The sequence below is a fragment of the Chenopodium quinoa genome, unplaced genomic scaffold, assembly GCF_001683475.1.
Source record: "Chenopodium quinoa cultivar QQ74 unplaced genomic scaffold, ASM168347v1, whole genome shotgun sequence".
Classification (NCBI taxonomy): domain Eukaryota; kingdom Viridiplantae; phylum Streptophyta; class Magnoliopsida; order Caryophyllales; family Amaranthaceae; genus Chenopodium; species Chenopodium quinoa.
In genome coordinates this window covers 12,061,442-12,084,378 of record NW_018743292.1, presented here as the reverse complement: position 1 = coordinate 12,084,378, position 22,937 = coordinate 12,061,442, and the positions used below count along the sequence as shown (strand labels likewise).

Here is a 22,937-nt window from a genome sequence, read left to right as displayed (position 1 = left end):
ATTCCTATTTCCTTCATTTATTACTCACATAATAGTAAGAAGTAGGAATCTAATTAAGAGACGGAGGGAATATTAATAATATGTCTTTAATTAATGTATTTATTAAAAAAGAGGGAATTAAATGCCTATTGATTGATTAAATATGACAATAATTACAAATTGAAAAAAGTATGAAAACACCAATAATTAGCCTATCCATACATAATGCACCCTATGTTATTATTATTGTTACTATAAATAAATTTTGTGCTTATGTGTCACTTGAGGTTGTTAGAACTAATAATTACTCTCATTATTAATGACAATAATAAGTGTTTGTTAGTATCGTTAGACCGAATCTCATACTGGTACAATATTTATATCAACATGAGGTTAAAAGTACTAGCTAATACTTCTTGTTATTGTCATTCATATTAAAGTAATTATTTTCGTGGACTTTCTCGGTGTTAGTTTGGCCAACTGATAATGAGCCCATACAATCTATTATGTATAATAAACTACATTTTCGTGCTGAATTTTTTTCTAACCTAATCACTTCAAGATGCCAATCAAGCAATTGCTACATGTTCCATATTAGTTTTAAATACACAAATCCCATGAAAATTCTTATATACACTCGAATATAAAATGTACTCTTATATAGAGTATGTAGTACTAAGTATGTGCTATTCAAATTAATATAATATCCCGTACATTACACGAGTAAAAAAAAATAAAATTAAAAAACAGTTTTTAGCTGCACACGCATCACATTCATCATTCACGATTCTCTCTCTCCTTTAATCTAGTAGTAAGTTAGTAACTGAAACTCAGTCGTCTCTCTCTCTTTTGTGTCCAAGAAAACAAAATTAAAAATCAACAATAAATAAAAAACCCAACGTATACAATACAATTATTTTAGTTTCCTTCCCATAAAATAAAATTGAAAATCAACAAGCAAAAACACACAGAAAAATCAATCAAAATCCTCCCTGATATAACATCTATATGATTCCCCCAAATAATCCTTTCAGATCCATTTCGCTTTCTTACCATTTTTGTACGTTTCAATTCCATTACTTAAACCCCCCTTTTCACCTCCTTCTTCTTCACCAATAATTTCCCAGTTTTTGGAGAGAGAAATTAAGCAAATTCCAACTATGGCGAGTCAGCTTGTTGTGCAGGTTCGCAGAGACAAATTAGAGGCATGCATGACATGCCCTCTTTGCAAACAGCTACTCAGAGAAGCCACTACTATCTCTCTTTGCCTTCATACATGTAAGTTTTATGATATCAGTGTTGTTTTTGTTGTTTTTTATCCAATGTCTTTTGATTTTCTTATCTGGGGTTGTTTAATTGTTGGTTTTTATCAACTGGGTATTGTTTAATTTGGTTTAATTTGATTGTGGTTTCGAGTTTTCGGGTTTTTCGACGAATTGAGTTTAATCACATTGTGTTGTTGTGGATTTTATTATGAATTTCTTGAATTGTCTGATCTGGGGTTGTGATTTTTTTGGCTAATTTGGACGTAAAGTAGTGTGAATTGTTTACGTGAATGAAGTTGAATCTGTATTAATCATGCAAATTGTTGTTTTCGCGTGATTTATAATTGTTCATGTTGGTGACACGTAAGTGATCGATGACTGAATTTGTGTGTTCTTTACGATTGTTGGTTTTGTGGATATAGTCAATAGAGTTATGTATTTGGTCTACGCTGTAGTTTGAAATCGAGTTTTCGATTGATCGAATTTTTATCGTGTGTCTAAAGTATGTAATTTCTGTTGGATTGTATGGGCCATGCTCATGTAATTTCTGTTGGATTTTGGTAAATTTCATGTTTTGAGAGTTAATTGCTGCTGTATTTCTGAATTGATGATCAGCTGTTTGTGTCGTTTTGCTTGTTTGCAATTCATTGTTTTGCAATTTGTTGTGGGATTGATTTAATCATTTGTTGAATTGTAATCATGCTTTGAGTTTGTGGTGAGCTGATAAGTGATGACTGTGTATTGTTGATTTGAGATGGTAAAATTAACATCATTTTCGTGTTGGTTAGTTTACGTAAATGGACTATCGGTTGCATGGGTGTGAAAGCATGTTAATTTGTAAACAGACTGAAGGTCGATTTCTTATCAAGGTGAAAGCCTGTTAAGTTGTAGACAGATTGCAGTAGTTGACAATTGTGCAGTTTTAGATAAGCTTGTACTGCTTATCAAGTATATTTATTGCCTCTGCATTGCTGAGGATATCTTTAGCTATTTTACTGTTTGTACAGTGCATAATTCTATCTATTTCATAGTGTTTGACATCTTTCTTGCGTAGTTCTGCATGCAAACTTGTAAAATGGCTTGGTTGATTGGTCTCCCGCTTAAAATTTGTTTTGAAAACTTTTTTCACTTGGCAGTTGGCACATATGAGTACGATAACATCTCGCATTCCTGTTTGTTAGTGGTTTGATATAATTCTGAGATCATATCTTTGCTTGTACCATACTATGTTTATTACCGTGAGTGTACTTTAGTCTTTTCTGTAACCTATCTAGCTTTTGATTCTGAAAGAACTTGTGTCTACATTGGTGTATAACGTGCATGAGTTACTGAAAATGCTCCATCTTTTAGTAAAGGAGAGTGAAGTATAGTAATTTTTGTGTACTTAAATGAATGCGATGTATTTGATTAATCTGCTGAATCCTGATGCATCTTAAGTTTTGATATTTTCTCAGTTTGCAGGAAATGCATTTATGATAAGCTTTCAGATGAGGACGTTGACTGCTGTCCGGTGTGTGATGTTAACCTTGGAATCGTCCCAGAGGAAAAACTCAGGTCTACTGCATTTTCTCTCTTGCTCCCTTAGCTTGCCCTCATTCTATGGTATCTGAAGCCAGTCAAGTGAAATCTCATGGCTGTTTACTAACCCTGATTATATGGTTAGATGGAATCATTGACCGAATAACTTGTTATTTGCTTGAATGATCAAATGCCAAAGATAAACTCTACTGGATGCTACATTATATTCACTGTGCTGAAAAATAGTAGTGCTAGTGAACAACTCCTTGTGGGTTAGACTTGTCTACTTGCCTATTCATTAATCATTTAATCTTTGTTTCCCTAACTGACGTTACTTACCTGTTTTTACCAAAGGAGCTACAATTAAACTAGCAATATCTCTGCTTTTGCAGTGTTATTAATTTAGCTTCTTAGTACACATGGATGTGAATTCATTTAGCATACTCATGTTCACCTTTGGAATACATAGGCCTGACCACAATCTGCAAGATATCATCGCCAAGATTTTCCCTGCTAACGGAAGAAAGGTCGAGGAACCTGAAGTTGCCCCTCCAGTTTCCCCACCAGCTAAGAGAAAGGAAAGATCGTTGTCATCTTTAGTGGTGAGCACACCTAGAGTATCCATGCAGGCCGGTGTCACTGGTAGAAGGACTAGAGCTGGTGTAAGAAAAGGTTCTGCTCCGAGGGGTGCAAGTCCTGCCACCGAAGAAACTCCTAAAAAAGAGGAGGATTCCATGGAAGATTGTGTTGATGGATCAAGCTCACCTGAGACACTGAATAAAATCATACAAAATAAGAAACAGGTGAATATCATAGAATCATCTTCTGTTCAGGACAACAAGGATCGTGTTCCGTCTGCCCCATAAAAGTTGTGCTTAAAAAATTTTGAAGCTAGTCAGTAATGTGGGATGTAGGGAGCAAAGATAATATGCCAAATTCCTTAGTGGTACTTAGATTTGCCAGAGTTGTCAAATTTAGATCCTTGTATAGTTGTTAGTTTTGGCCAATATGTGGCCCTTAATAAAATTTTACTTGTTTATGCATGTGTCATATTGTCGAGTATCCATACGGGTACTTGAGGTAAAAATTACTATTAGAATAACATAGCTAATGCTTTTCAAGATTTTATAGTCTATGAACTGCATAATGGCTAATATGTTGGTTCTCCTGCCACCTGTAGAGCTCTTCTGCCAAATCTTCCAATGATCAGAATCGTGGTGAACACTTGGAGAATAGCAATGAAGGTCGGGAAGGAAAAGTTGATTTGTGGAAGCCCTTAAATACTCTTGTTGAGGCTGCAAATAGAAGCAAGTTTTCTAAGTCTAATTTGCAAGGGTCTTCTCATGTTAAAACAGACTCGTCTTGTTCTGGAGATGCTGATATAAGTATGAATAAGACCAGAAATGAGGAGAACGAACAGAGAGATGAAGGCCAGGATGAAAAGAATGCTGTGCCAACTGTCCCAGGGCCGGCAAAACGTAAGAGGCTGCGTCCATCCAATAGAAACCGGTCATCTGCACCTGCAGAACAAAGCAGTCCGCAGGTGGTTGTTAATGAGGTTCGTCGAAATTGGAAAGATGGTCCAATCTGGTTTACATTGGTTGCTTCTGAGGATCAGTAAGTTAACATCTGGCTTTAGCTGTTAGTAGTATTCTCACATTTATCTGAAGTTGATTTTTCTTATCTCCTTACTTGACTTTTATATTAAATGATTCAGGGAAGGAGGTGAACCCCTGCCACAAATTCCTGCAGCGTTTTTGAGAGTGAAGTGAGTTTATCATCTGTTTTATAGAATAATTTAAACTCTATATATTCTTTTTTCTTTAGTTAATATTCTTTTTTTTATTTGTTTCTCTTAATTGTGAAGCGTGTGTGTGTGTGTGTGTGTGTGTGTGTGTGTGTAGAATACTAATATGTGTGTGGAGGTTGGTGATCGTTGGTGCCTCATGCTGGTAATATACCCTTGTTTCAATGAATTATGAATGGGTGCAATCAATATTGATTTTTAGTTAATATTTATGATGTAATGCCATTTGTGACTTAAATGAATTTCATAATCAATAGAAAGTTCGATCTTCTGTTTGTTTTCAAAAACTTAAAAAGAAAGTCATTAATTAGGGTTTAAAGGAACCTTTTTATTATTACTCTATATAAATAAATTTGTTCAATTCAAGAAATGTAAGAATATATGAAGTTTAGGTAAAAATATCTTCCAGTCGGTTTTTTATACAAGGATCTTATTATTTAGTGTTGTGATCTGCAGATAATCAATAACTGATTACTGGTGTACTTATCCCTTCTATATTTTGTTTCTTGATCTGTCTACAGGGATGGAAACATGCCTATCTCTTCTATTCAGAAATACATCGTCAAAAAACTTGATCTTGCAAGTGAGGCAGAAGTGAGTTCTTAGTTAATCCATTTCATAGTTCATTGCCAGCAGAGAAATCCATTAACATGCCCTGTTATCATGTTTTATTCAGTGTCCATTTTTAACGTTACTTTTTTCTGAGAGGTGCTGTAGTCTGTAGCTCTTAAACTCTAATAAATAAATGACCGAACTGTGATACTCATAATATGTTTTTGTATATCTGAAAAAAGCATTCATGGAAGCTCCTTGAAGATGTTAGTAAAGACATACTATCACACTAGCACCAGTGCATACTTGAATAAATGCTGGCACATAGATGTCTAATATGTCTACACCGTATCTTGTTTCCTTTTTACCTTTGCCTGTATTATTTATACCCTTGGAGAGAGTGGCAAATAGGGTATAGGGATATTCTTTAGGTTGCAAGAAGTGCCTTTTTAGTCTGTACATGCAGTTCGGAGTAGTTTTGATGTACATGCAATTTTTTGAAAGGTATGTATGTGAAGAGTTCATGGATGTTCTCTGGTTTAGCTTGTAAGTTTTCTTTAATGTGTAATTTTTTTGTGTCCTTTTGTCCTGTCTTCCTGTTTCCAGTTTCTTCCCCATGTCAAGAACTCATGATGTGTTTTAGAAATGACCACTTTTAAACTTAGGGACGCAAACATGCAGCAATAGCAATTGCTACAAAAGTATTTCTTATAGAAGCAAGTTCCAGAGCTGTTGAGTTTTATATTACATTTCCAAGTTTCCCATCATTATTCAAATGAGATATCCTCTCTAGTCTCTAGTCTCTACCTTCCCTTTTCATCTTCTGTGCATGCTTATATTTTTGAGTAATCAATCATTGTAGGTCCAGATATTGCTCCAAGGACAACCAGTGCAGCCCGACTTGCTACTAAGCAGTCTTTTAGAAGCATGGCTTCATGCTTCACCAACCCAAAACAAGATACAGACTGTTGTCGGTGATTCTGCCAAGGAGTTCGTGATGGTCATCTCATATGCGCGGAAGGTTGAAGCACCAACTGCTTAGGGCTGCAGCAATAAAGGCTTTGGCCTTTACTCATTTATCATCTTCTTTAGTTTAATACAGTGTTTAGATCATTATTAGTCTGCAGGAACTACATTCTCAGAGTTTTATCTCCGAGATGAGGTTGTTAAGTATTCACATTTAATTTATTATAGAACTACAGATCGGTTGTTTGCGCATTGCAACCTGCCCATGTAAATGAGGTTGGACTTCAGGTTTTTTTTTTAGATGATATAGAAGATGATAAACCACAGGCAATCCTTCTTGTTGAATTTTTTCTTCTTATAATAGTCGTTAAAGTTGAATTGCTTTATATGCTGTATTCTGTCTTTTTCAAACATGACCAATATTAGTGAGGGTTGGTAATGGTAACGTTATTTGTACCATTCCCCTATATTCATGCAACAATGCAAGTCAAAGTCATGGACTTATCAATATTTTGCATAAATAGTACCTTGGCAGAATCTTGGAAGGTGGCTCGTGCACTCGAGTCGTGTCTATGATTTGGGATCAAAATTTTTATTTGCTGATACGCATTAATGTCTTTTCTAATTATAACTAAAAAATTTCTTTTAAAAAAGTCTCACCAAATATAGAAAAGAGTATATGAATTCAGCAAACAAAATTACATACCAAAGAAGAATGCCTAAAAAAAAAGGTAAGAAAAGGATAGAAAGTGTTTAGGAACCATTTTTCACGAGGAGAATTCTTAATGAACAAAGTATACTTATTCTCACATTTTTTATTTCATTTATAATTTCAAGTTATGTACTTTGTATGTGGCTTTTAATAATGTACACGATAGGTTCATCCTATTTTTTAAGTGTTCGGTATATTTGTCAATGTGAAACTAATACATTGAGATGATTTTAAGAAATACAAACTTGTCCAGTAAAAAATAAATAAATAAATAAAAGAAAAAAATACAAACATGACTAATTTTCTCTCTTTTTTTATTTTTTTATTTTTTATTTTAACAAAATGAGAAATTTACTCTTATGTTTAAAGCACAAACAATGGTCAAAATGGTAAATGCGTACAGTACAAAAGTCAATATGAGACACTTAAAAAAACGGAGGGATTAGTTGTCAATGAGCACTTGAGAAAATAAATAACTCCTCTATTTTATTTAGGAAAATTTGTAAATTACAGCCATTTGAAGTATGTATTTTGCAAATTGCAGCCACTTAAAAATAAAATTGCAAATTGCAGCCCAAAAGTGACTCGTTTATTTTTTCTTAGATATGCGTGTCATAAAATATCTAGTTAAGGTTTTAGGGGGTCTTATTAAATCTTAAGGAACCAAATAGAGCTCGGAATTGGTAAAAATTAACATAAGTGTCTCGTTTTGCGTATTAAAAATAACGTAAACAAAAAATGACCCCTAAAATGAGGCACTTTCGTTAATTTTTTGCCAATTCCGAGCTAAATTGAGGTTTTAAGGAATAAAATAACCCCTAGAAACCTTAACAGGTATTTTTCGGCCCGCAAATCGAGGAAAAATAGAATTGGGTGGCATTTAACAAGTTAGTAACACTTTTGGCTGCAATTTACAATTTTTTTTTAAATGGCTGCAATTTGCAAAAGAGAAGGTTTTGGGTGCGGCAAACCGCACCAAAGAATTCGTGCGGCAAGTATATATTATATGTAGGATATGTATTATTTGATAGAGGATATGTACAACTTGTTGGAGGATATGTGTTATTTGATAAAGAATACGTACAGTTTGTTGGAGGATATATTTTATTTGTTGGAGGATATGTACAGTTTGTTAGAGGATATGTAGTATTTGATAGAGGATATGTACCATTTATCTTCGATAGAGGATACATACAGTTTGTTAGAGAATAAGATGTAGTATTTGGTGGAGGACATGTACAGTTTGTTAGAGGATATGTAGTATTTAATAGAGGATATGTACAATTTATCTTTGATAGAGGATACGTACAGTTTGTTAAAGGATATGATGTATTATTTGGTGGAGGATATGTGTTATTTGATAGATGATATTTATAGTTTGTTAGAATATATGTATAGTTGGCTAATATGTTTATTTTGTTGGCTTACCTGTAACTTTTGTTTACTGATTTTATCATTTTGTTGGCTGATATGCTTCATTTGTTGGCTAATACGCTTCATTTGTTGGCTGATATGTTCAATCTGCTGGCTGATATCTATCTTTTGTTGACTGATATGTTTCATTTGTTGGTTGATATATTCCTTTTGTTGGCTGATATACATAAAAATAATTAAAAGGTCAATAATGGCAGAACCTCTATTGAAGGTCCCGTACTAAGCTCATGGGTATAACATAACTTGTTCATTTCTCAACCAAAATACATGCATTTGTTATCAAAACGCTCACAATTCAACATACAATCACATGGAACAATCAATTTCAACAATTAAACATCACACGAGAAAGCCCCAATTTGATTTTTTGGGTATATTTCGAAAAATCCGAGAATCTCTAGTAATTATCAAGCCAATTCAAGCATAAATCATGGACAAATATAATCAACAATCTTTATTTTCTCTCTCCTCTCCATCCTCTTCAATTCTATTAAACTTTCTCTCTTCCATCATGGATGACGACGTCTTTGATCCCTATGAGATTTTCGTCGTCGACGATACCACCGCCACCGCCAATAGCAATGTCGCTGATAATGATGTTTTTTCTGCCATGGGAGGTGTTAGTGAAAGAAGAGAAGAAAATAGTGTTTGAATGAAATGCAGGATATTGAGGAAGATAAGAAGTTTGGGGTAGTTATTAGGAACGCCATACGAATTATTTTTGTGTTTGCAAAATACCTACTCTAATGGTTGCAATTGGCAAATTTTCCTTTTTTTTTAATTTTTTTTAATTTTTGTATACTTGTACCTTGGCACGCTATTTGAAGAGAAACTACAAGTTTATAACCTTGATAAACAAGAATTGTTTATCAAAGAGTGTATATGTAAATTACATCTAACTTTGGTTAACTATTGTTTTCTCTCTCCTCTTTTAACCTTTTGGTATTTTCTGATTTTCTCTCTCTTCCTTCAACCTTTTATTGTCCTTCAACCTTTAATTTCAATGGTGGAAAGTTCATCTTTTCACTATATGACGTCGAACAAGTCGAAATCAATGGAGGGAGAAAAGCTTATCTACCCTTTAGGGTTAACCATGCTCGTTATTCTCATTTTGTTATTTGGGTTTTCGTTTAATTCCGGCGGTGAAGCAGCCGAAAATGTTGTTGCGAAGTCGAATTTAATGGAGGAAGGAAAGCTCAACTACCCTTTAGGGTTAACCATGCCATTAATTTCTCCTTTTGTAATTAGGATTTATTTTCGTTTAATTTCGCCGACGAAGCCGGCGGAAATGGAGTCGAACGGACTTGAAAGAGGAGGTGAAAGTGGGCAGAGATTGGAGGGAGAAGATTAAAGTGGGTGAGAAGAAAAAATATGAACAAGAGGAAGAAGATGAACATGAAGAAGAAGAAGGTGGGAGGAAGAAGATGATGAATAGTAGCAAACGAAGAGTTAACAATATTAACTTTGAAAATCTGTCCAATTTGTCATAGTGGCCCACAGATAGTAAAAATATATATTTTTAATCAAAAAACACAATTTTCAATGCAACTTATTTACGAAAATATCATTTGATAAACATAATTTGTTTATCTAGGTTATAAATTAGGGCTTGCTCCTATTTGAAGAAATAATAATAAAAGGTAAATTGATGGATTAAACTATACGGCCGTATAAAATTTTATCCATAAAATCTTACACTTTCTTTTACGGGTGGTAAATTTATTATACTCCCTCTATTTATTTTTAAACGCCTCACTTGAGTTTTCACACTTGTCAAGGCACAACTTTGAACATCAATGCCTTTACTCCCTCCGTTTCTTTTTGTTTGTCTCATTTTGACTATACATGGTCTTTAAGATGCATGCTCCTTTGGCCATTTAATTATACATTACTAAAATTATAAAATCTTGATATTACAAAACTATATTGAAACGCGAATCTAACAATATATTACATGACTATATTTTTTCATATTTATTAATGTAAATATTTGGTCAAAGTCTTAAATGTTTGATTATAAAAAGTCAAAATGGGACAAACAAAAAGTGACAGAGAAAGTAATTAGATATTAGTAAAAATTATAATAAAATTATATTATAAAAGTAAACATTGTAACAAATTCAAAATATATTTTTATTTATTTATTTATTTAATTTTTAATTTGTCATTTCTCACTTCATCACATCTCCATATAAAAGTCACAAGCAAATTTTGACTAGGATAAAACAAAGGTAGTAATAATTATTACCATTTAGGCCCCGTTCAATTCACCTTATTTTTTGTTGAATTGAAATTATTTTTACTGAATTGAAATTATTTTTACTAAATTGAAATTAATTTTACTGAAGTGAAATTATTTTTGCTGAAGTGAAATTATTTTTACGGATTATATTTCTTCTTTAAGTTTACTGATTTATACTGAACTGAAATTATTTTTATTGAACTGAAATTATTTTTGCTGAACTGAACTTATTTTTGTTGAAATGAAATTAATTTTATTAAATTGAAATTATTTTTACTGAATATTTTTTTTAAGGTGAAGTGAATAGGGATTTATTTACCAAAAAACAAAGGTAGTTATAAATAAGGAGTATTTTATTACAAAGAACTTAAAGAAATAAAACATTAAACTCTACTAATAAATTTAGTTCAATAAAAATAATAATTTTAATTCAATAAAATAAGGTAAAGTAAAAATGACTCATCTTATAAAAAAAAAAAATAGCTCACTAACATAACAAAAAACAGAGAAGTTGTTATATCATTAAATAAAGAGCAAAAACTAACCTTACATAGTTGGGTGGATGATACACCCGGATGTATATAACAAATTCTACGAAGAGGACAAACTAGTCTAATTTATTACTCGTATTTAGAAGTTAGTTGGAAAAAAAAGAAAAAAATCCCAGTGAAACTGTGGAGACTTGGAGTACCGTTCTACCAACATTCTTCCATTGCTATTTTTGCTAACAGGCAAAAACAAGAGCTTACGAAGAAGATGACGGCTGAGAATGTTCTGCAGCAAACCCTAATCTTAACTCTCCTACAACCCCAAAATTTTCAGGTAAAATCCCTTATTAGATTGTTGCTAAAATTTGTGTTATTTTATATTTATACTCTTGATTTTGCTTAATTTCACCTCCAATTTCATTCCTTTTTATCCGCGTTGTCCTACAATTCGATTGATAACCAATGTTATGTGATTTGACATTGAAATGGCCTATTTCAGGAAATTATAATTGATATTAGGTTACTGTATTTGGTTTGTTTTGCTTATGAATTTTGGGTGATTGTTCAGAAATCAGTGAATATTGTCAAATCAGTATCCCTGATTGATGATTATTAGATATACATGTTGCATGCCTTAGTTATGGTAGTGATGATCTTTAATTTGGATTTGATTGTTGAGAGTGGGGATATAGAAAGAGATTATGTTCATCAAGTGTGACATTAAATTTGAGGTGGAAACTAGGTGGCTCAGGTTTTTTCTTTTTTTTCGTTGTTTGATGTCATTTAATGGCTGGATGAGTATAATGCATTGTTTGATATGATTTAGGGATGGCGAAGAAGTAGAAGTGTGTATGTTTCCGTAGTTTTTTTGTGGTTGATGGGTGCTTGTCATATAGTTGCCATAGGGCAAGTCAAGCTACAAATCTTTGGATATTGAGACAAAAGGTGGTAGCGAATCTTGGGAGAAATGGTTCTCATTAAGTCTATCAAATTTAGTGTTACTTAATTTGCTAATCAATTATTTTACTTGCGTCCTGTTGCTTTCTTTACGATTGGGAAGTGCTTAATACTCCCGCCGTCCCTTATTTTTTTGCCCCATTGGGGTGATGTTACTTGTTTAATTTTTAGTTTGAAAAAGTTGATTAGAGGGAAATATGGTAGAGCCAAATGTAGTTGGTGTGAGAGTAAAGTAGATGTCTCATATAACCATTTATGATGTGGATCAAACTAAAAAGGAAATTGGGGCAAACATTTAGGGATAGAGGGAGTACAAAATATAGGTCTATAATTAGTGTAATATCTCAAGAAAATTTTACGCACATCCATAGGATGAATATAGCCTTAAGTTCAGATTCATACTCTCATCTTATCTTTTCGAGCAATGCAAGTTTGGTATTAATGAAGATTATGGTGTGAACCGGACTAAAAGAGAGATATTGTACTATTTGCATTTTGTGCCACATCTAACAATCTCACAATGTTCCCCTTTTTTTTTTTTTCTTCTCTCTCTCTCTTTATCCTGGCATTTTATTGCTTGTTTGTCATGCAAAATACTTGTCTTCCTTTAGATTATAGTTTCTTCACTCTTTAGCAGATTGTTTGTTTTGGATTGTTCCTGTGCTCTATATGGATTATATTATATGCTTTTTTATCCTAGCAAATGGCAATCCACTTAAAAACTATATGTTTTTTTTTTTTTTTTTGCTTAGGTTATCTAATATTCCAGCGCACGTTTCCTTTGCAAGTATATCTAATTGTTATGCTGCGAACATATACTATTGTTGTGATGTTTTTGTTGCTTGATGTCAGTGGTAAGACTTTGTTACTGCTTAAGACTCGTAATAGAAAGAACTACATAGTATATGGCATTCAATAATTTCAAGTTCATTATGAATTTGATGGTTGAATTAGCTATCATTATCAACCCGTTTGGCAAGCTCACGTAATTTGCTTTTGAGTTTTAACACCTAATCAAAGAGGGCAAGCAGTATATTTTGAATGAATAGTTATACTATGAGGATTCTTTAGTAAAGGAATTGCTTTAAAATTTGAAGGTCAGTTTTATTTCAAATCAACAAGTGTAATTTATTTGTGGAATGCACTGTTTGTTGTGAAACCAAATTGAGGACAATAAAAAAAAGTATGATGGGACTAAAAAAGCTCAAGACTATCAAGCAGTTCTATGATATGGATTACTGAAAGTCTCTTGTCAAGAAAGGAAGCATCCACTGTATCATAATGTACATAAGAAAATTGCAACTGACAAGAAGTATTAGTAGATCAGTGGAAGTCGTGAAACATTCTTGTTGAGGTCACAAAGAAGCTTATCTAATGCCATTCGGTAGCACCATCCCATGTCTTAGCAGAACCATCTAGTGCTGCCAAAGCAGTCTGTAATGTGCCCTGGGTCAGCTAGATAGTCCACAATAGAAGCCAGCTAAATGCTCTGCATAATCATAAAGTATGGACTTTGGAAGTGGTGATTAAATATATACTTGTGGTGCTCTGCAACCCGAAAGATCCTGTTCATATTCCATAGGTTACTTCTATCTGTAAGAGAACATTTTTCTTTGAGCTTTTTAGATTTTTTTTGTCTTTAAATATCGGTAGAGCCTGAATGCATTAATCCTATTTTTGACATTTTACATAAAATGATTCATGGAGTTGAGCCCCTGCCACCCAAACCTGCAAGGGCTGCTATTGAGATAAAAGTGAGTTTGCTAACCTCTCTGCTCACCTAATAATTTCATCTCTCTGTTTCTTTTGTTGCTCTTTCCTTTCTGATTTTTTGTGTTGGACCCTTCTGTCTTTCTTCTTTGAGGGTTTTTAATAAGCCATTCTTGTTTTTGAGTACGTTTAACTGCATTTTCTGAATTCTGTAGATTTTGATACTAGTCTTCTGATTTTCCAACTTTTTAATTCTTTCTTAGACAAATCTTTCAACATTTAATCTTTGTAGTTGTAACTTTGAATTCAAGTGCTTTGGAAGCTTGCTGTTCATTTCTTCTTAAGCTTTTCAGGGAGTTCATTAGTACAAGTTTCTATCCTTTAATCTTTGCTGATAATTGTTCTTGTTTTTTTATGTTTAGTTAAGTTCTTTACACCATATGGTAATGTTATTCCTGTTTATCTTTTAGTTTAAAGATTTTTTTTTTTGACAGAAATAGTTTAAGGATTTTTACCCAAATAGTTTATGTTTTTTTTTTAGCTGAGTTTACTTGTTTCCTTCTAATATGATTGAGTAGGTTCTTTGATATAGGGGTTGGGTTTGATTTAGGGGTTGTGTGACCCTTAGAAATTCATGATTTAGCCATTCTCACCCTTGTTGCATAATGCTTGGCTATATGATTTGGTATATTGGAGTTGTGCTATCTTTACCTTATTTATTTATTTTTATATTTTGCTTTTGCTTTGATGGTCAAACTAACTACTCCTAGAATTGGAGAGCCTCGAAAAAGGTATCCATGGCAGTAGTTAGATTGGTTAACCTTGTTTATGTGGGGTAAGGGATAATTATTCCTAAAATTAGGAGACTACCTAGCTAGTAACATCCTATCTTGTTGAGGTTAATTCTCTATCAAGCGTTGCAAATGAGGGCTAGAGTTTGGACACCTCCTTATAAGTCCTCGTCGACGATTGAATTTTCCAAGCAAAGATTTAGGCTTAGTGACCATAGAAATTTAAGATCGTTTGATCTCGTGGAACTATGACCCTACTTACAATAACTTGTTCAGTATTCATGTTTAGGATGAACTCGAGTAACTATGATCTTACTTACCATAACACATTCAGGTTTAAGATGAGCTAGATAATACTTAGACTAGGCTCATGACTGTTTGATTAGATACCACTCTTTCACCTCTTATTTAATATGAGGGAAGTTTTTTTTGAATACCTAATTGCCTAACGTAAAAAAAATCATAAATAAAATATTCCAAATAGTAGAACACTTTTTACTTTTTAGTAATTTAGTCATTATACATCTCACCTCTTTTAGTAAGTAATCATATTTATATCTAAGTTAATTTTATATATATATATATATATATATATATATATATATATATATATTATCGATGTTGTGGTTCACAATTTACATATCATAATTAATGCCCCAATTTGATTGACACATCTTTGACTAATAATATCTTTTAGATCAATAGGTATAAATGATTTAAAAAATATTTATTAAGAAAATTTACATTGAGTCGATTCTAACAACTACACACTTAACTATGTTTAATAAGATGTATAAGGTCTAAACATTGGTCAAAGTGGTGTATGTGAATAGTGCAAAAGTCAGACTAGGACATTTATTTAGAAACGCAGGGAGTATTAGCTTACAAAAATGATCTCATTCATAACTGCTCCATATATTAGAATCATAATAAATCTTCTTTATAAGCTGAAAGTAGCAAACAAACTAATACCGTCAAATATTCAATTTTCAGTAATATTTTAAAGTATTTTTTTCCATACAAGATAAGCCAATCAGAATGTGACACATATTAAGCTTACGTCGACTTGCTTGCTTACATCGTAGTATAAAGATAGATAGATTGTGAGCTCTAATGTCAGCCCTCAAATTTATGAAGTGTTACTATTGGCCACCAGTCCACACCCACCATTTCCAGTGTTAGGAAGTAAAGATTAAAGGGGGCATACACAGAATTTCCAACTTCATTCAAATATGAATGAAAATCAAATCTTTAAGGAAAGGGTGAAGGCTCCCATAACCCTAACCATTCCAGATGACGTAATTTTTGTGCAAATTCTACCCAGGCTTCCGGTTAAATCCCTAATTCGATTCAAATCTGTTTGCAAGAATTGGTATTATCTTATTTCTACTCCCAAATTTGCTAAAGCTCACCTTGATTTATCATTTTCTGCTCCTCAATTTCTGATAACTGATGGTATGCTAGGTTTTGGGATTAATTTTTACTCGTTAGCTTACGATGAATCCAACAATTTGAAAGAATTAGTTCATTTAGATACTCAAGTAAACCATCTTATGCCACATCTAGTGTTTGTTGTTGGTTGTTGTAATGGCTTGGTATGTTTGTGATGTCAAAGCGATTGTGGATTTTTTTTCTCTTTGTGGAACCCTGCGACTCATCAATATCACAATATTTTGTCCCCTATTGTTGGTTTCATGAGTAAAGGTGGTTTCGGATATGTATCCGCCATCGATGATTATATGATAGTTGTTGTATACCACACTTGTGCTATAGTATCAACAAACATCCATCTTTGGGTGTTCTCGCTGAAAGCTGGAGTGTGGAAATACTCTGTTTTATCAAGTGATAATGGATGTGAACCCTTTGAGCCCTTTAAAATGGACAGGGTTTTAATTAATGATACCCTGTACTGGACAGTTGGAAAACGGGGAAATGCTGGACGCACAAAGAGTATTATCTGTTGTAATTTTGTTGACGAACAAATAACAGAAATACCGTTGATGATTCCGGGAAGTGGTGATCTTGTTATTATGTCTTCTGTGATTAATGGGTGCTTAGCACTATATCGCTATAAGATTGATCAGCCTCGCGAGGTTTGGATATTGAAGCAAAAGAGTGATGGTAACTTCCTTGAGAAATTGTTCTCAGTCCCTTGCAGTAGTGTACTATACCCCTTGTGGATGAATTTCTCCCCAAGTGGCAAGTGTTTGGTTAAACATGCACAACAGCTCAAGTTGGTTGACCCGGCTGTAGAAGATATTGAACCTTTCCATGTATCGATTTTGATCGGTCCGTGTTTGCAGTACACCAGCATGTTGAAAGTCTCATCTCACCCTTTGGGACTGCACACAACTCTTAATGATGAAGACAATGATGCTAACATCACAACTTAAAATAATCAAAGTGAGTGCATTATTTTGTAGGTATTTTATTTCTACATGTCCTGTGTAAATCTCAGCAAGAGGTTGTCTTTTTATTTTTTTATTTTTTATAATTTTTTTTTATTATTGACTGTGTAGTATTACTGATATGGTTGCTTCCAAATAGCTGTCAAGTTTTGGTCATGCTTTACTACTATTGTATGCTTGCTTTCTGATGTTATCTGCTCCATTATTCCTAAATATTGACAGAGTTTGTATCTTGTGGAAGCATATTAGTAGTAAATTGCTTTATCTATCATAATTAATGGTGAAAGAGATGATGTTAAAAACACAACACATGTGAACCATAGCCAGTTTATTATACATAGCATCATATATTTTGTGTAGCAAGAGGTAGAAATCTTGCTAAATGACTACTTTTTGCACGCTTGCTTTTGAGCAACTAGTACTGAGGTATGAAGTGTTTTTTTGCTGTGTCAATCTTGAAATTATATGTTTACTTCCTGATCCATAAATTTAAATTATTGACTCTTGTCTGTTTTGGAAGCATGTGAACAGCTTGCCAAATTGTAAGATATTGAAATTCCTGAACTTACTCTGCAACTTGACAATTCTGAGAGGCGGTGAGTAAGATCAATGGTGGCGGCTGATTATCACCTGTATGCTGTAGCTTCTCTCTCCGTGCTTGGCCATGTCTGGGCCCTGAACTTCCGATGCCAGATGGTGGTACTGGGGTTAAAGATGGTGAACCTTGAACCGTTTTTTTTTTTGACGCAGAAACTTTGAACTTTAGTTTGGCGAAGTTTGTTTTCATTCCCTTGTTGAACCAAATATAAAACTTACAGAATTCAAAGCTCAATTCTCATTACTTCCCTTTCTTCTTTGTTGATTAATTTCTGTGTCTGTCTCTCTCTCTCTCTCTTTTTTCATTGTTATTGTTATTGTTATGGTTATTGTTGTTGGTTACTGTTGTTGGTTATTGTTATTGTTGATTTGTTATTGATAGCAATAACAATAACAATAACAATAACAATACTACTTATACAGTCTTTGACTGAATTTAGAATATATGAAGCACGATATTAAGTGGCTTAGTTTTTTGAGTTTTCTTCAATGGAATGCTAGATTATTGAAATAAAAGTATGTGATTTAGCAATGTTATATGTTGTATATACATGATTTATGATATGATTTATTTTGCATAGAAATTTCATTCTCTGGCAATAGATGGGGTGCCAATTTTTGGGTTTAATAACAGGACAAAGAATGCTAGTTTTGTTGTTTGATGATTTGTTGTTTGATGTTTCTGCAGTTCAATGCTCTTGATTTATGTTGTATTGAAGTTATAGAAATTAATTTGGGTTAGAAAGAGAGAAAATTTAGGTTACCAATTCATACTGAAAATATTGAAACGAGCTCGATATTTCTAGCTTAATTGTATAACAAGCATAGAATGAAAGTATCTATGTCATTTAGGATAATAATGATCATTTGAGTTGTAATTATCAACTTTGAAATTGCTTGATTTGCTTTGGACCATGATGTTGCTGATAACCTGGTGGTACTAGCTTGAAATATTCTTTGGTCATGTGAGCTTCGTCTTTAATTTATTCAATGACTATGATAATTGATTGCATTAGCAACTTCCGATTCAAGATGGTAAATAAACAATAACTGGTGGCCGATGCTTATAGGTACAAATGATTGAATATTTACATAGAATATATATTTTCGTTGTATATACTATGTAGTCCATTAAATTTTGTTATAAGCACAAGCATATACATTGAATGAGAAGGTGTTGAGCTTGACTATTTGGATGCTTAAAGTACATTTGCATTTTTGTCAATTTTAATTTCCTTGCTATGTTTCCTTAGTGTAGGTCATGTTTCTGGATTTACTTCTTCTACACATCTCCCCTTCTCCTCGCGCTTCCTTCCTATCTTAACCTGCTGCCTTGCAAGGATGTTGCTGCTACAGCTGCTGCTGCAGCTTTTGCCTTGCCAATTTGTTCTTATTCTTGTTTGTCAATTTGCCTTGTGTATAATTGCCTGCATCTATTCTAATGGTTAAAACTTTTGTTGTTGAATTTACATGGCTGCTGCCTGCTGGCATAATCCAAAGTGGATGTCGTCTAGTGTCAAGGAAGTTGGCATGCAAAAAGTTAAAGACTGTTTTTGAGCCATTTGATCATAAATTTCAGAATTGTGGCTTAAGAGGTCTAAGGAGATTTCTCTTTCACCTAAAATTTGACATCTTTTCTCTGTAAATAAATAAATATTACTCTGTGTCTCTGTGAATAAACTATGTAACCTTGTTTTTTTTTTTGGATGAATTTTTAGGTATTACAACCATCTAAAGTTTATATATTACGTATATGTTAGTGTTTGTATATCAATTAAAGTGAAAATAAATAAATAAAATAAATAAAGCTTTTTAGGCATTATGGGCAGCGGTTCAATGCCTAAACAACTGCTCATAACATATATAAAAGGTATTATAATTTGTTATGGGCAGCAGTTTAGGCATTGAACCACTGTCCAATTAAAGGGGCGGAAAGTATGAGATTTTACTACACCTGGAAGTAAAATTCTAATTCTCCAGGATTTTTTCCCAAATTGAGCTTTATTGGGAAATTATTTACGAAATTGGTCTCGTGGCAAAAGTATTTCCCAAACTAAGCTTCTGGGGTGAAACGCTGTCTCGGACAGCGTTTTACACCCAGTTTTTTTTTTTTTTTAAAAAAATCAAGAAATAAAACGCTGCCTGAGGCAACGTTTTATGGTAGTTTGACTTTTTTCTCAAACTTCGTATTTCATACTTTTTTTATACAAATAAACGCTGCCTGAGGTCGAGCGGGTGCGAGATATGGGCATACATAGCTTGCAGAGATATGGCCATGGCCATCTCGTCCACCCCAGGGACGATCATGACCCCAACTCCTTCCATTCACAGTTCGACTTCGGACAGAGCAGTGGCGCATGTGATTACCATTCACAGTTCGACTTCGGACAGAGCAGTGGTGGAGGTCATACTTCGGGCTCTACACAGGCAGAGGATTACTTCATCCATAACACCGCTCCCGGCCACACCCAGGATGACTCATCGCCTCGCCAGCTGACTCCTCCACCGTCCCGAGACTCATTCACCACCATTCAGCATTACACAAGGCGTCCGAGGCGTGTTCGTAGACGGACGGAGGACACACAGGATGGAGATCAATTAACTCCAATACATGAGTCCGGATAGTATTAGTTAGTTGATCTTCTTGTGGTACTGAGATATTTAACAATGTTGTATATAACGCTTACATTATTAATACAAGAAATGGTTTTTAAATGACTCTCTGTACAATTTGAAGTTTATTTCCCTTATTTGTCCGAATTTGACTTTTGTCAGTAAAACTATATCTTTTTTCGCCGTGGAAATGTTGGGGCTGGTGGTGGGAATGCTCTAGCATTGTTTAGGGTGTTTTGCATTGCATTGGGGTGGTCGAGAGTGGCGGCCGGTGGTGGTGGGGGAGGTGGTTCATGGTGGTGGGGTGGTGGGAATGCTCTAGCATTGTTTAGGGTGTTTTGCATTGCATAGGGGTGGTCGAGAGTGGCGGCCGGTGGTGGTGGGGGAGGTGGTTCATGGTGGTGGGGGTGGTGGGAATGCTCTAGCATTGTTTAGGGGTGTGTTGCATTGCATAGGGGTGGTCGAGAGTGGCGGCCGGTGGTGGTGGGGGAGGTGGTTGATGGTGGTGGGGGTGATGGTTGAAGGTGGGGCTGAGGCTGATGCTGCTAGATGAGGGTGATGTGTAGGGGCAGCAGCAGCTGGACAGGATCAGCAGCAGATTGCAAAAACAGGAGCTGGCTGCTGGTGATGCAGTCTAGCAGAAAAACGCTGCCTCAGGCAGCGTTTTATGCTTTAACGTAAAACGCTGTCTCAGACAGCGCTTTATGCTTTCACATAAAACGCTGTCTCAGGCAGCGTTTTACTTAAAGCATAAACGCTGCCTGAGGTAGCGTTTTACAACCCACATACATAAAATACGGTATTTTTTCCAATATAAATACCAACAAGTCAAACTACCATAAAACGCTGCCTCAGACAGCGTTTTATGTCTTGATTAAACGCTGTCCGAGACAACATTTCACCCCAGAAGCTTAGTTTGGGAAATACTTTTGCCACGAGACCAGATTGGTTAATACTTTGCTAATAAAGCTCACTTTGGGAAAAAATCCAATTCTCCAAAGGTGCCCCGGTTGATCTATTAGATCAACCAAATTTGTCAATCAAATGGCGTTTTGGACTTTTGGTAATATATATGGAACAGTAAAAATATATCAGCTCAATTGAACATGATGAGTCCGAAGTCATCACTTCAAATAAGGTAGACGACATTTGATGTATTTTTTTGACGGTAACGGCAATTTGTAGCTGGGTTGATATTTATTACTAGGTGGTTGGTAGTTTCTTAATTGTTTTACCAGATTTGAAATTACTCCTTCGTAGAACAATTTTTCTTGTAGAATGAAATTTGACCATAATGCCTTATGCTAATTGAATATCTCCACGGATCTGATTGAACAGTATGCATGAAGCTAAGGTTGTTTTATTTTGAGGTGCCAAAATCGACCTCAATGATCTGAAAAAATATTTTGTTTTGAATTATAGTCAATCTAATTTGACCTGAGAACTTTAGGACTCAAACAAGATATGTAACCACCCTGAACTTAATTCAAATCCGAATTTGACCCTGTCTGAACTGAACTCGACATCAATTACACCCAACTTGAACTTAACCCGAAATCAATTTGACTCAACTTAAATTCAAATGAAACTGGTTTGACCCGACTTAAACTCAACCTAACCCGAAATTGACTCGACAAAAACCCAATTTAATCTGATCAGTTTTGAACTGAATTGGTATGAACCCTGCTTGATTTTAACTCGATCTAATTTTGAACCAAACATAATTTTAAACCCAAACCGAATATTGACCTTCCCTTTTTTTTTTTTTTTATTTCTCTTAAACATAATTAAGTCGATTCATATAATTGTTTGTTTTATTAATCGTGAAGGACTTTCTTTTGTAAGGGTGAGTCGTGAGCCTACCATTTTTTTTTAATTGTAACGAAGTAGTGAAACAAAATATGTATTTCTTTAATTTGAAAGTAGATCGAGCATAAAAACCAACAGTAGCTCGTACTATAACTACAATAATGAAAGTGACAAGTCATGCGCAAGTTAGAGTTTAAGTATGATGTAAAGTATTTACCATGATGACTAGATACACACAATTATGTTATTCAAGAAATAAATAATTGTATATGCCTAAAATATTCCCATTTATGAAATTTTTTTTGTTCCGCAATTTTCTTATATAAACCCAACCTCCATTCCATTCCTTTTCATTCCACACAATTCAACATAACACTGTCTTGTTCTCTCATTATCTTTTTTCTATACTCAAATTTATAGTAACTATTAGCAAGTTTGAGAACTTAAATTGCAATAAACTTTAAGTGTAGGTATAATTGCATTATTAAAGGAGCCAATAAAACTTTAATTTCTAAGGTTAGTAATTATTTACACTACAAGCTTTATTTTCTTAGTGGCATAACCTCACATTTTTGTGGGATGGAGAAATGAACAAAAACAAAACAAAGTATACTTAAAAAAACAAAACAAAACAAAGTACAAATGCTCTTTCTAAGGTTAGTACTTAATGTGCATGTCTACTTCGCTAAATCAAATTACACTTTCAAAACATGCAAGTAGATGCAATTACCTTTCTTCCTATTATTCATAGGCTGTATATTGAAATTCATAATGTTTGAACGTATTAATTTATTTGGACAAAATCAAGGATTTGCACTCCTAAGACAAAATGATACATTTGCTTGGAGAGTTATATTCATTTGTGTTCAAATCAATTTAAACAAATTCTTAATCAAATTTATAAAAATCTATTAATTTATATTTTTTTTATCATATTATATATTGCATGTATATGTATTTATTAAAGTGTTGAATTATACCCAAAAACTAGATCATTTTGGGCATTATAAACACTTTAAAGCCGCCACTTTATAGCAAAGAGTGGTGGTAAATGATACTTTGTGGGTAGGAGCGCACACCGTGGCTCCG

The 22,937-nt window shown here is 33.8% G+C and overlaps 2 protein-coding genes across 6 annotated transcripts; both read left to right on the top strand.

Annotated features, from left to right (window-relative positions):
• The first annotated feature begins 417 nt into the window (after positions 1-417).
• On the top strand, positions 418-6,736 carry LOC110737074 (E3 ubiquitin protein ligase DRIP2-like). 2 transcript variants are annotated; one of them, XM_021917445.1, is made up of 8 exons: positions 418-1,257; positions 2,699-2,798; positions 3,232-3,565; positions 3,943-4,006; positions 4,118-4,379; positions 4,480-4,530; positions 5,091-5,163; positions 5,984-6,736. In XM_021917445.1, exons 1-8 carry the CDS (start codon positions 1,140-1,142, stop codon positions 6,161-6,163), a joined length of 1,182 nt encoding a protein of 393 aa, XP_021773137.1. In that variant the 5' UTR covers positions 418-1,139; the 3' UTR covers positions 6,164-6,736. The 2 variants fall into 2 exon arrangements, with proteins under 2 accessions (XP_021773137.1, XP_021773135.1); XM_021917443.1 differs by having other exon boundaries at positions 421-1,257; positions 3,943-4,379.
• A 4,008-nt stretch (positions 6,737-10,744) lies between these two features.
• On the top strand, positions 10,745-17,695 carry LOC110737073 (F-box/kelch-repeat protein At3g23880-like). Of its 4 annotated transcripts, none has more exons than XR_002514331.1 (3): positions 10,745-11,297; positions 16,339-16,824; positions 17,350-17,695. XR_002514331.1 is itself a non-coding variant. In XM_021917442.1 (2 exons), exon 1 carries the CDS (start codon positions 16,116-16,118, stop codon positions 16,812-16,814), a length of 699 nt encoding a protein of 232 aa, XP_021773134.1. In that variant the 5' UTR covers positions 15,087-16,115; the 3' UTR covers positions 16,815-16,824; positions 17,361-17,695. The 4 variants fall into 4 exon arrangements, 2 of the variants coding, with proteins under 2 accessions (XP_021773134.1, XP_021773133.1); XR_002514332.1 differs by lacking the exon at positions 10,745-11,297 and adding an exon at positions 11,305-13,674; XM_021917442.1 differs by lacking the exon at positions 10,745-11,297 and having other exon boundaries at positions 15,087-16,824; positions 17,361-17,695.
• Positions 17,696-22,937: the final 5,242 nt, after the last annotated feature.

Coding starts and splice junctions, on each gene's coding strand:
- LOC110737073 (XM_021917442.1), top strand. CDS start 16,116: ATGAGTAAAGGTGGTTTCGGATATGTATCCGCCATCGATGATTATATG.
- LOC110737074 (XM_021917443.1), top strand. CDS start 1,140: ATGGCGAGTCAGCTTGTTGTGCAGGTTCGCAGAGACAAATTAGAGGCA. Junction 3,566..3,942: donor TCATACAAAATAAGAAACAG/GTGAATATCATA, acceptor TGCCACCTGTAG/AGCTCTTCTGCCAAATCTTC. Junction 4,380..4,479: donor TTGGTTGCTTCTGAGGATCA/GTAAGTTAACAT, acceptor TAAATGATTCAG/GGAAGGAGGTGAACCCCTGC.